The sequence below is a fragment of the Lithobates pipiens genome, unplaced genomic scaffold (assembly GCF_037356315.1).
Source record: "Lithobates pipiens isolate NorthernLeopardFrog02 unplaced genomic scaffold, aLitPip1_a1.2 Scaffold_16, whole genome shotgun sequence".
Taxonomy (NCBI): Eukaryota; Metazoa; Chordata; class Amphibia; order Anura; family Ranidae; genus Lithobates; species Lithobates pipiens.
The window spans coordinates 516,327,882-516,341,252 of NW_027507748.1; the positions used below are offsets into that span (position 1 = coordinate 516,327,882).

At 42.8% G+C, this 13,371-nt stretch overlaps 1 protein-coding gene across 2 annotated transcripts in view; it reads left to right on the forward strand.

Annotated features, from left to right (window-relative positions):
• Positions 1-13,371, forward strand: part of DIAPH3 (diaphanous related formin 3) — a 1,016,686-nt gene that overhangs the window by 128,826 nt on the left and 874,489 nt on the right. For both annotated transcript variants that reach the window (XM_077483143.1, XM_077483144.1), the window contains one exon: positions 8,285-8,389. In XM_077483143.1, coding sequence (XP_077339269.1) covers positions 8,285-8,389 — 105 coding nt within the window. The remainder of the gene's footprint in view (positions 1-8,284; positions 8,390-13,371) is intronic.

A 13,371-nucleotide genomic window follows, 5' to 3' on the forward strand; every position in this document is an offset into this window, starting at 1 on the left:
TACCTAAGTTTCAGATGTTTGCTTAGTCTTTCTGTGCAAATTGATATTCTAAATAAAGAACAAGAGTCTAGGACTTTTGGCATAAACTCTGCACAATTCCACTCGGATGCGGCATGTTTGGAAGTTTGGACTCTTGATCTGTCCTTTAAAGCTAGTAATCTCGGGTTGTTAGCAGCACAAGATAAAATATTGTTTTTATGAGGTGAATCTAGAGGTGTCTCTTTTTCCCCTCAAAATCTGCCCCATGTTATCTTTGGCATCTGTAGCAGCGGAATGTTTCAGCAATGTCTATCATTACTTTAGATCTGTTTTCTGGAGTTGCCCACATTCCATTATATATCTGCAGAGTGACATAACTTTAATTTCTTTTAATGATTTTGACAGGTTATAAGTAGCAGAGTGTTATATTATGTTATTCATGACTAATATTTCAAACTTGCTGCTGACAGTCTTTAAAAAATGGTTACTATGTGCTATGGTTACAAGTAAGGGCTCAATTTTTCCCCTTACTGTAGACTTCAGATGTGACACCTCTGCAGGGTATTTTAACGTATAAATTAGCATATAAATAGAAGCCATAGTGTTGGCTATGTTTAAATAAGCTAAAGCGAAATATTATTATTCATATTGACAAGTGTTTTTAAAACATACTGTAATTTATAGAGAACAAAATAAGCTTATGGCTGAAAGTTGACAGTGAGGAATGCAACCTGCTAACTTGTCTAGTCTGGGCAGTTGAAGCACTTTATTATAGAAGCGCTTTATTTGCAAACCTTGCTGTTTTATTTCATGTACCACTTAATGTGAATTATTTATGTACAAGCCACATGCCTTTGCGGTGCAAAAATCAAACTATATAAATTTATTTGTTTCCAACAGGCAATTTATCTCTAAGAAATCAAGGCTAGCTCAAATGTGGTCAGCATAAGGTCATATTAAAATCATAAGCAATTTGCATCTGGTAATTGTCAGTTGATGGAAAAAGTGATATATTGAGTCTGGCCTGAAAAAAAATCTAACCAAAATCCAGGAGCCAACTGCCAGAGGCTAGGCGGTAGCTATACGGTGTGTGTGTGTGTGTGTGTGTGTGTGTGTGTGTGTATATATATGTATGTATGTATGTGTGTGTGTGTGTGTGTGTGTATATGTATATATATATATATATATATATATATATATATATATATATATATATAGTACTCTTTACCATAGCAGCCATGTTGGTAGTCCCCACACCATACACGCATGGCAATTATATAGCTTTCTTCAGCTCCACAGCTATATATATATATATATATATATATATATATATATATATATATATATATATAATCTATATCTTTCACCTGCAGATATCATATCTGGCTCTAGCTGGCATGTACAGTAGCTGTGAGTTGACCATAAGTTCTGTGATGTAGAGCAGTGGTCGTCCACCCTGTCCTCAGGGCCCACTAACAGGCCAGGTTTGCAAGATAACTGAAATACATCACAGGCGATATAATTTGCTGCTCAGTGATTGCAGTGTTCTAGTCTGTATCTCCCCATGGTAATACATAAAACCTGGCCTGTTAGTAGTCCCTGAGGACAGGGTTGATGACCACTGCTGTAGATTTCCGTGGAAACTTCTTGACCATGTGCACAGTCCTCTGTATGAATAGTATTTCTGTGACGGACTGCTTTTCTCTGTATTCTTTATTTTATTTTTCTCTGAGAAATTGGGTAAGCTTTTAGCCAGTCGCATGTGCTGCAGTAGAAACTCAAATTCATTGGCAAGAAATTTTGTGATGGGTCATGATGATAGCTGGAAGTTTGGGCACGTGTTGGCAACTCTGTTGAGTAGGCTTTGATTTGAGTTATCCTTTAGATTTCCAACATGCGGACAAGCAGGCATGGGGTCGGCTTGTTTCATGTTTTAAAACTTTTTTACAGCCACCAATAAAGAGCTGCATTTCCAGGCCCTGGTGCTTTGGGTTCTGACTGACCTATTTAGGGCCATAAAATAATTTGTTATAGAAGGGTGACTGGAAAGAGTTTAGGACTCCCCTCCCCGAGCATAGTGCTAAGAGCACCTGTTTTAAACAAGTACTGCTGCACTTTAAAGCCAACCTACATTTTAAAGCCAATCTCCAGAGCAAGGAAAAATTCATTCTTGTAGTGGGGCTGCCCCCATATTGCAAGATGTAAATGCTTGTTTGGGTGTTGGGGCTGCAAAAAGCAGTTTCACTTATCTTTACTCCCCCAGCAGCCAGTGCTCTACTCTACTTCCCTATGCACTGGCAATGGAATGTTCCTATGATGTCCTTGCATCTCTGCAATGGGCTCTGCATTGAACTTGTTATCACCAGAGGACCTGTGACCACCAGAGCATGGGGAGAAGGGGCTGCATAGACTGGTCTTACAGCCTGGAGGGAGCCTGCAGTAGCCGAGGCTTAGAAAAGCAGAAGTGCATTTTGTGGCCGCCTTGTCCTAAATGAGCATTTAACTCATATAATGAGGGGGTAGTCCCACTGCAAACAGCATTTCAGCTTTAAAACTAAGCTAATTTGCACCTTTTTACTGTCCTAAAGTCTAATTGGTGACAGAAATGGTATACTACTTTTCTATCAGCGACTTCCTTTTCCCTCTCTGAAGAAAGCTTTTTCTCTTTGTCAGAATACACCATTTGTTGCAATTACTGTATGTCCTGGTACTGATTTCTAAGGCTCATTCAGAGGTTGAGATCCCCAATAAAAATGTGCTATGAAGAATACATAGTGTGTTACAGTAGTGTCCTCTGCCCCCTTTCACATTACTCCACCCCCCCAGTCCTGTCCTGTGCCCCCTCACCCACAGTAGTGTCCTCTTCTCCCCTTTAAAGCATCCCCCTCATACTAGTGGACTTGTCCCCCCCCAACAGTAGTGTCTTCTGCCCCCCATACATTAGTGTTCCCTGCCTTCCCAAAGCAGTGTTCTCTGCCCCCCCCACAGTAGTGTCCTGTGTTCCCCCGAAGCAGCATCTTCTGCCTCCCTTCACATTATCCTCACTGTAGTGTCATCTGCACCTCTGTCCCCCCCCCCCCCCATTGTGTAGCCACCAAAAAAAGTTCCCTCTGCCCCTCCCCCCCACACCACCACCACCACCAAATATACACACACATACCAGTGTGTAGGTAGCACTCTCCTATGTTACAAAGGTGTAATGCAGTGCAGAGAGTGGGAGGCGGCACAATACTGGATGGAGGGTGGAAGCGGCCAGAGTTAACTTTTTATTATGAGAAGCTAGTGATTGGTTGCTAGGACCATCCAGCATCCTTGCAGCCGATCACCTGCTGTTAACTCGAAAGGTGTACTGAGGCAGCTCCAGCTCCTGCCCTCCATCCAGAACTTTGATACGTCCCGCTCTCCGCTCTGCAGTGAAAACGAGAGAGGCGAAGACTTGGGGGGGGAGTACTGGCAAAGCAGAGCTGTGTTTGCTATCTACCCTTAAGATGCCTGCCTTGCTAACCCCCGTTGTAAATGATCCGAATCATCTTCCATATGTGTTACGTACAAGGATGCTTTTGTTGCCCTTCAGAAGGGGCGGGGGTATTGGGGTGTTCTGGTGACTCTGGCTCCCAGCTCCCCCCTTCCCCGGGGGGGTGGTTGATGATCAATTATTTTATCCCTGCCTTTTAATTCCCATACTTCCTTATCTCTTCCTGTGCAATAACTATTGTCTCTTCAGTTCTCTCCCACCCCGTGCAAGGATTAATGGCTAGTCATTGTCAGATGTTGTCTCTTTAATATTATGAAACTCTTCAAATTGTTTTTTACTCAAGGTTGCCTAATACAGGTCACATCTTGAACATTATGTATGTATGTATGTATTGGATCTCCTTACTTGTAATCTACTGCATACAGTGGACGAGCAACTTTAAAAAATAAATCCTGCCTCGGTTTGTGAGTGTTGTCTCGCAAAACGAGCAGAACTCCTACCCATTCACCTGGGGAAAAAGTGTCAAAAACGCAACACAAGTTTTAAAAGTAATTTATTAATCAGCTCCGGGGGTCTTCTTCCGACTTCTCCGCTCTGTTCGGCCTCTTCTCCCGGGCTCTTCCGCTGTCTTCTTGGAGCTCTTTTACTAGCGGAGGAGCCCGGTCTTCTCTGTCCTCTGTCCTTCTTCCTTCTTCCCTCCTTCTTTCTTCTTCTGATGTTGACATGGCCCTGTCTTCCGCTGTACCGGCTTGTGCAACGTGCACGGCGACTTACATTGGTATAGGGCGAGGTCACCGGGTGATGTCACACGGTGACCCCGCCCCTTTATGATGTCATGTCCCGGGGCATGCTTGGACTGTGGCATCATAAAGGGGCGGGGTCACCGTGTGACATCACCTGGTGACCACGCCCTATACCTATATAAGTTGCCGTGCACGTCGCACAAGCCAGTACAGTGGAAGACAGCGCCGTGTCAACATAGAAAGAAGAGGAAAGAGGGGACCAGGCTCCTCCGCTAGTAAAAGAGCTCCAACAAGACATGGGAGGAGCCCGGGAGAAGAGGCCGAACAGAGCGGAGAAGACGGAAGACCCCCCGGAGCTGATTAATTACTTTTAAAACTTGTGTTGTTTTTTATTGACACTTTTTCCCCAGGTGAATGAGTAGGGGTACGATGTACCCCTTACTCATTCACATAGAGTGTGGGGCCAGGCCTGGGCCCCCTTATTAAAGGGGGCTCCCGGATTCCGATAAGCCCCCCGCCCGCAGACCCCGAAACCAACGGCCAGGGTTGTCGGGAAGAGGCCCTTGTCCTCATCAACATGGGGACAAGGTGCTTTGGGGTGAGTTGGCAGCAGGGAGTACCCCCTTTTCCAAAGCACCAATCCCCCCATGTTGAGGGCACGCAGCCTGGTATGGTCCAGGGGGGGGGGAGCTCTCGCTCATCCCCACCCCCTTCCTGACCGGCTAGGCTTCGTGCTTGGATAAGGGTCTGGTATGGACCTGGGGGGGCCCACATCGTTTTTTCAGTGTAGGGGGGTTCCCCTTTAAAATCCATACCAGACCTAAGGGCCTGGTATGCTCCCGGAGGGGGAACCCATGCGGATTTTTTAAAATAAATTTGGCATGGAGTTCCCTCTCGAGAGCTGATTATTCTGTGAGAGTCGCCTCAATATAGATGGAGATCCGACTTGGAGGCGACTTCCTTTGAAATCAATGGGTACCAGTCGCCTAAAAGTTGGATAGAAGTAGTACAGGAACCTTTTCTGAAGTCGGAGCGTCTTCAGTAGTGTGCATTAAGATGGCTCTCATTCACTTACATTGAATTTTACATGTAGCGCGACTAGGTGCGACCTGAAGTCGGATCCTGAGTTGCCCCTGTGTGAACGGGCTCTTACTCAATAATGATCTGGATACCTTCTTGTGGACAAGTCCTGGTCATTTAGTGGACTTTGTACTTTTTGATGTATGTATTCCTTACCCTCAAGTTGATCCCACTTTTCCTGAAATGGATCAAATTGGAAGGAATCCAAACCATTCTTTTGTCCCCAGACTGTTCAAGAAGTGCTTAATACTTGGAGGTAATCTTTCTGGTTGCAGTCATTTCATTTTCTAGTCCAGGCTCTCCCAGATGTCGTGTCTAATTTCTAATCTTGCTTCTCCACCACTAACAACTGAGCAAATAAGATACAGAGAATGTAATTTGATAAAAGCTGTTAGAACCATGCAACAGGCTTGAAAGCCTTCATCTTGCTGTTTATCATTGTACTTGAAAAACCTTTTTACAGTGGTGAACTGTCAACACCAGGGCTTTGGACAATTGTTCATGTCCTCTGCTACCTGCAATTGGATCTTGACCAAAGCCTGGCAATAAGCACTATCAAGGTCAGATCTTGTTTGTTAGACCCCTTTCCCGCAGGCTTTCTGATCAGGCACGCCTGACAGTTTTTCAGGCAGACCTGATCAGAGCCTCCATTCACCTCTATAGAGTGGCTGATGTCAGTGGTGACATCTGTCTGGAGGATCGGATTGGATGGGAATCGAATGAAAACAGACAGGCGGTCCATTTTCACCTGATCTTCCCATAGAGGAGAGCGGGGCTCTGACATGTCCATCTCTGCACAGTGATGGATCGATCCCCCGCTGAGCAAAGCAGAGTCCATCGGTGGACTGCCTGTGTAAAAGAGCCCCATAGTCTTGTTCGACAGCCCAATGGTGTAGTATTCTTTTCATTTCTCAGCCACCTCCTTTTTATTTATTTTTTCTACTGTGTCTGAGTAAGAAATAGCTATAATAGATGTAATTGGGTGGCGGTTTAGTGTATCGACTTCCTTTTATATAAATTTTCATTGTTTGAATACATCCCCATCCCTTTAAGAGACCAGGCCAAACTATGTGCCTATTTTCTACTCAGATCGTCGGTGTAATCATTTCTCTAAGGGGTAGGATATAAATTTGGATTAAATATTGATTTCAACAAACGTGGTAAATTAGCAGGACTTGTTTTGATTTTGAGAAACATTCTGTGACTGGAGTACTGTGGGATACAAAACAGAATACAAAATGCTCACGTATATATTGACCTTTTCTAAAATCTGCTTTCTGTCCTTGAATTTCAGATCTTTTCTTCTGAGTTTATTGCCAGTGCATGCAGATTAAAGTGAAATCTACCCTTCAAATACAATTTAACATCCTTCTGCTACAGTTGACATTTTCCTAGCAGTATGTTAGCATGGTTAGTTTCTAGCAGGAGTAATACGAATATGTTGTTTTTAGATGTGCAATGTGCTAGATGTCTGCTGAGCTTTGGTAATATTTTTATAAATGTGTTTTTTTATATACAAAACAATAATAGTAAATATCGAATGAGAAGAAGTAACAAATTTTGTCGAATGTATCTCTAAATAAAATATACAAATACAGCGCAATCTGTGAACATGCTTGAAAATAAATATTAATATGGGTTTATTAAAACTGGAGAATTTTATTTTATTTATTTTTGCCCAGTCAGCTGTCATTTTATAGGGAAAATGAGCAAATTCTTACAAACATATGATGGGCATTACGTACTTCTGTATATGTTGTGAGCTGAGGATAGTTCAGGGGTGTAATTCCCTCTGGGGGGTAGCCTTTTTAGTTATATATATATATATATATATATATATATATATATATATATATATATATATATACTAGTCCAATAATGTCTGTATATATTAGGTGCCTGAAGTCTCTCTGATTTGTTTTATCCCTCAGACAAGACCCGTTTGCTAAATTGCCTAAAAGGTAGAGATACAAAACCCGGAACAGACAGAGAATCAATGGTCTTGAAGGGTGCAAGGACTCTTTCACACTTGCGGTGGAGTGCATGATCTGTGTACGGGAATGCTTTTTAGAGGAGATTTGATAGGTGGTGAGGAGGCGTTAAATCGCCTTCGCACTGCCTGATTTAACTCTACAAGGGTGCAATACTGTGATGCAATCACATATTACTTGTGGTTCTGGCACAAACCTATTGAACTAAATGGGCGAGTTTGACAAGCAGTGCCACTTGTCAAACTTTTCACTCCAAGTTAAAAATGCTGCAGCTGCTGCATATGGAGAGACCCATTTGATTGTTAGGTTACAGTTCAGGTGGGTGGCTAGGGGATGATAAAGCCCCATACACTCTATCAGATTTCCTGCTGATTTTTTCCTTCAGATTTACCAAAGGCATATAATATGAGGTCAAACCTTAGGAGTTTTAATGTGTATGCAATCAGGCAGGCCCTTGCACTACATGGTTTTGGTAAATCTGAAGACAAAAATCAGCATAAAATCTGATAGTGTGTACGGGGCTTTAAACCACGTCTCAACTAATTGAACCCCCCCCAACCTCCCATCTAAAAGAGACCTAAGACAGGAGCCTGAGAGGTGTATATATCCTAAACAGGAGTTTTCCAGGCTCCCTTTGGTACGCTCTACTACAATGTATTAGTCAACTGTTCAGTGTTCTTTAAAAGCCAGCACCACCTTTGAATTTTGATTGCTGTTAAAATCAGTGCTGTGCTGTCATTTTCATCACTCTGGGACTGTGTTACAAAGCAAAATTGTGTCTCACTTTCTTGCTGGGTTCTCCATAATTTAGAATGACTAAATAATAAGTATATCCAATTGCAAGAATTTTTTTATGACTTTGAAAGAGAACAAAGGCACAAAACACTTGCACACATCTGGGCCTATTTTAAAAGAGAAATATCACAAAAAAGGGAATAATGCCTGTGCTTTTTATGCCTAACAAGTCCCTTTTTTTGTTTTCTACCAACTTAGCTGTTCATGTGTTCTGTCTTTAGGAGGATATGAATTTAAACGAAGATCGAAAAGCACCATTAAGGGAGAAAGACTTAGCCATCAAAAAAGAGATGGTCATGCAGTACATCAGCACTGCTTCACAAGCTGTGAGTATGTTGTGAAAGTATGCAAGATATCTTTGGGTTTACATGTTACCGAAAAAAAAAATCACTCGTTCAAATCAGTTGAAATAAAATGTATGCTATTTTTTTCATTGTTTTTTAAATCAAATTTAATTTAATTTAATTAACATGACATTTTCTATACAAAATGTTTTAAAGAGCAAAAACATACATGCAGCACAAAAAAACACACAAAAAATTAAAAGCGCAACACCACTGTACATAATTGTATGTGAAATTGAAATAAATGTCTGGCTATGTAAATAAATCTGCTATAAGTGCCTCATAAAATCTCCATGTAAAAGCACATTAATTATGCCACAACATAAATAATAAAATACACAGTGGCGTTAAAGTCCATTTGAGTAGAAATGTAATACATTAATAATACATGAGTGACGTATTGTATCTAACGTGCACAAAGATATGACACGCAAACGTGCTCCACCTCTGTGTGTCCACCACCAGTCGCCACTGCTGCTTACCTTAGCAGTCAAATTACACACTGGTAGGGTCAAAAAAAGCTGTCCCAGACACTTGGGTATATGTGATTGCAGCAAGTCTCCAAGGAGCAGCTATCCAAAACAATACTTCTGGATGTATGTCACTCAGCTTCTGGACATGATAATGTCACATCGCACTGCCCCTGACATGTTTTGTCACATGCTTTGTGACTTCCTCATAGGGGGCCGAGCATGTGATGAAATGCGTCAGTGCCACGTGATGTCGCCACATGACATCATTACACCCGAAATGCGTACAATTTCTACTCAAATTGTCTTTTTTTTTTTTATCTTATTGTGTGTTTAGTGTATTATTGTATTGTTTATATTGTGGCATAATTGTTTGTTTTCATGGGGATTTTATGAGATATGAGGCACTTGTAGGAGATTTATTTACATATTCAGACATTTGTTTATTCAATTTCACATGCAATTATGTACAGCGATGTTGCGCTTTTACTTTTTAATTTCAATAGTTTTATTACGTTTACAGCCAGAACTACACTTGAATGGTTTAGATCAAAGCATATCCATGTGTCAGAATGGCCCAGTTATAGTCCAGACCTAAATACAATTAAGAAAATTGCTGTTCAGACACTCTCAATCCATGTTGTTTTCTGCCACACACAGAGCTTTGCTTTTAGGCCAAAACGTACAATTTTGGTCTCATCTGACCAGAGCACTTTCTTCCACATGTTCCCCACATGACGTCTCACAAACTGCGAAGGGGACTTCTTATGGCTTTCTTTCAGCAAAGCATAAAGGTCAGATTAATGCAGTGCATGACTAATAGTTGTCCAGATTTTCCCACCTGAGCTGTGGATCTCTGTAGCTCCTCCAGAGTTACCATACCTCTTGGCTGCTTCTCTGATTAATGCTCTCCTTGCCTGGCCTGTCAGTTTAGGTGGACGGCCATATCTTGGTAGGTTTGCAGTTGTGCTATTCTCTTTCCATTTTCAGATGATGTATTTAACAATGCTCTGTGAGATGTTCAAAACTTGGGATATTTTTTTATAATCTAACCCTGCCTAACCTTTTCCACAACTTTATCCCTGACCTGTCTGGTGTGTTCCTTGGCCTTCATGATGCTGTTTGTTCATTAAGGTTCTCTAACAAACATGAGGGCGCCACAGAACAGCTGTATTGAGATTAAATTGCATACAGGTGGAATCTATTTACTAATAGGTGACTTCTGGGGGCAATTGGTTCTATTAAATTTTAGTTAGGGTTATCAGAGTAAAGGGGGCTGAATATAAATGCATACCACAATTTTCAGATATTTATTTGTAAAAAAAAATGGAAAACTATCAATTTCCTTCCACTTCACAATTATGTGCCACTTTGTGTTGGATTATCATATAAAATACATTTCTGTTTTTGGTGTAACGTGAAAAAATTTGGAAAATTTCAAGTAGTATGAATACTTTTTCAAGGCACTGTATGTGTGTGATTATATGTCAGTATTACATTGCTTATCCCTGTTGTGGTTGTTCAGGTACTTATCTAATAATATTTTGAAACTATCGATGTGTGCCCCCCCTCTGCTGAAACCACCGCCTGTGGAATGGAATTCCACATCCTTACAGAAAAGAACCTATGTAGTTTAAGGTTAAACCTCTATTCTTCTAATTTTAGTGAGTGGCCACTTGTCGTCTTAAACTCTCTTCCGCAAAAAAGTTTTATCCCTATTGTAGGGTATTTGTAATTGAAAATCATATTCCCTCTCAAGTGCCTCTTCTTCAGAGAGAATAAGTTCAGTGCTCGAAACCTTTCGTCATAACTAATATCCCCCAGACCCTTTATTAGCTTTGTTGCCCTTCTTTGTACTCACTCCATTTCCAGTACATCCTTCCTGAGGACTGGTGCCCAGAACTGGACAGCATACTCCAGGGGAGGCAGACCAGAGTCTTGTGGAGAGAGAGAATTATTGCTTTATCGCTGGAGTTAATCCCCTTTTTAATGCATGCCAGTGTTCTATTTGCTTTGTTAGCAGCAGCTTGACATTGCATGCCATTGCTGAGCCTATCATCTACTAGGTCCCCTATGTCTATTTCCATCCTAGATTCGTCCAGTAGTTCTCCCCCCAGTGAGTAGATTGCATTCATATTTTTGCCACCCAAATGCATTATTTTTAATTTTTCTACATTAAATCTCATTGTCATGTAGTTGCCCACCCCATTAATTTGTTCAAATCTTCTTTCAAGGTTTCCACATCCTGTAGAGAAGTTATTGCCCTGCTTAGCTTGGTGTCATCCGCAAATAAAGAGATTGAGCTGTTTACCTCATCTTCCAGGTCATTTATGAACAAATTTAAATAGGATTGGTCCCAGCACAGAACCCCGGGGGACCCCACTACCCACCCCTGACCATTCTGAATTCCCCATTTATCACCACCCTCTGAACTCGGCCTTGTAGCCAGTTTTCAATCCATGTACTCAACCTATGGTGCATGCCAATGGACCTTACTTTGTACAGTAAACATTTATGGGGAACTGTGTCAAATGCTTTTGCTAAATCCAGATACACTACGTCTACTGGCCTTCCTTTATCTAGTTGGCAACTCACCGCCTCATAAAAGGTTAATAGATTGGTTTGGCATGAATCCATGCTGATTACTGCTAATGATACCGTTTTCATTACTAAAATCCTGTATATATTCCATTATCATCCCCTCCTAAAGCTTGCATACTATTGATGTTAGGTTAACTGGTCTGCAATTCTCAGAGATGTATTTTGGCCCTTTTTTAAATATTGGTGCTACACTGGCTTTTCTCCAATCAGCTAGTACCATTCCAGTCAGTAAAAATTAGGAACAATTGTCTGGCAATTACTTGACTGAGTTCCCTAAGTACTCTGTAAGCCATCTGGTCCTTGTGACTAATTAATGTTATCTTTCCAAAGTCTAATTTAAATGTTGTCCTCTGTTAACCATGGAGGTGCTTTCTGTGATGTGTCATAAGGATAGATACTGCAGCTTTGGTTACTGAAGCGCCCCCCCCCCCCCCCCCCCCAATTCCCTTGTGAAAACTGAGGAAAATAATATACTCAATACTAGTGATGCACCGAAATTTTGGCCGCCGAAACATATCGGCCGAAAATGCCCTTTTCCGCAATTTCCCGAAAGAGAAAAACGGCCGATAATGGAGCCGAAAATGGGGCGTGGCCTGGGTGGGGGTGGGGCTCCGCCCCCCGCCCTGGTGACGCCCATCATGGGGGGGTGTATAGCGCAGGAGAGCCGCCTCCGCCGCTTGTTTGATCACAGCGCCGGGAACATCACAGCTTTCATTTCAATAGCTGTGTGTTCCCGACCGCGAGCGCCATCACACGCAGCCCCTCCCCCTTGTCCGGGCACTTAGATAGACAGATCATCCGCAGGATTGGACGGATGATCTGTCTATCAAAGTGCCCGGACAAGGGGGAGGGGCTGCTTGTGACGGCGCGTGGCCGGGAACACACAGCTATTGAAATGAAAGCTGTGATGTTCCCGGCGCTGTGATCAAACAGGCGGCGGAGACGGCTCTCTTCCCTACACAGGCTGCAACAAAAGGGGACACGCAGGCTGCAAAAGGGGACACGCAGGCTGCAAAAGGGGACACACAGGCTGCAAAAGGGGACACACACTGGCTGCAAAGGGGGACACACACTGGCTGCAAAGGGGGACACACACTGGCTGCAAAGGGGGACACACACTGGCTGCAAAGGGGGACACACACTGGCTGCAAAGGGGGACACACACTGGCTGCAAAGGGGGACACACACTGGCTGCAAAGGGGGACACACACTGGCTGCAAAGGGGGACACACACTGGCTGCAAAGGGGGGCACACACTGGCTGCAAAGGGGGGCACACACTGGCTGCAAAGGGGGGCACACACTGGCTGCAAAGGGGGGCACACACTGGCTGCAAAGGGGGGCACACACTGGCTGCAAAGGGGGGCACACACTGGCTGCAAAGGGGGGCACACACTGGCTGCAAAGGGGGGCACACTGGCTGCAAAGGGGGACACTTAAAGAATTTCTTGGGATTTATTTTGCTCTCCTCCGTTGTCTTTCGTGTTCGATCTTAGCCACCCTAATTGCACCCTTACATATCTTGTTGCATTTTTTGTAAAGTCTGAATGCTAATGATGATCCCTCAGCCTTGTATTTTTTGAAGACCTTCTCCTTTGCTTTTATATGTATTTTTACATGCTTTTATATGTATTTTTACATTAGAGTTAAAGGTGTTGTAAAGGTATGTGTTTTTTCACCTTAATGCATCCTATGCATTGAGGTGAAAAAACACCTGGCAGTCACCTAGCCCCCCATCTTACCTGAACCCCTTTATTCAGTCGGTGGTGACGCATGCTGGCTCCTTCTCCACCGGCTCACGGCTGTTGATTGGATAGATTGATAGCAGCACAGCCATTGGCTCCTGCTGCTGTCAATCAAATCCAATGACGAGGGGGGCAGGGCTGTGTCCGGC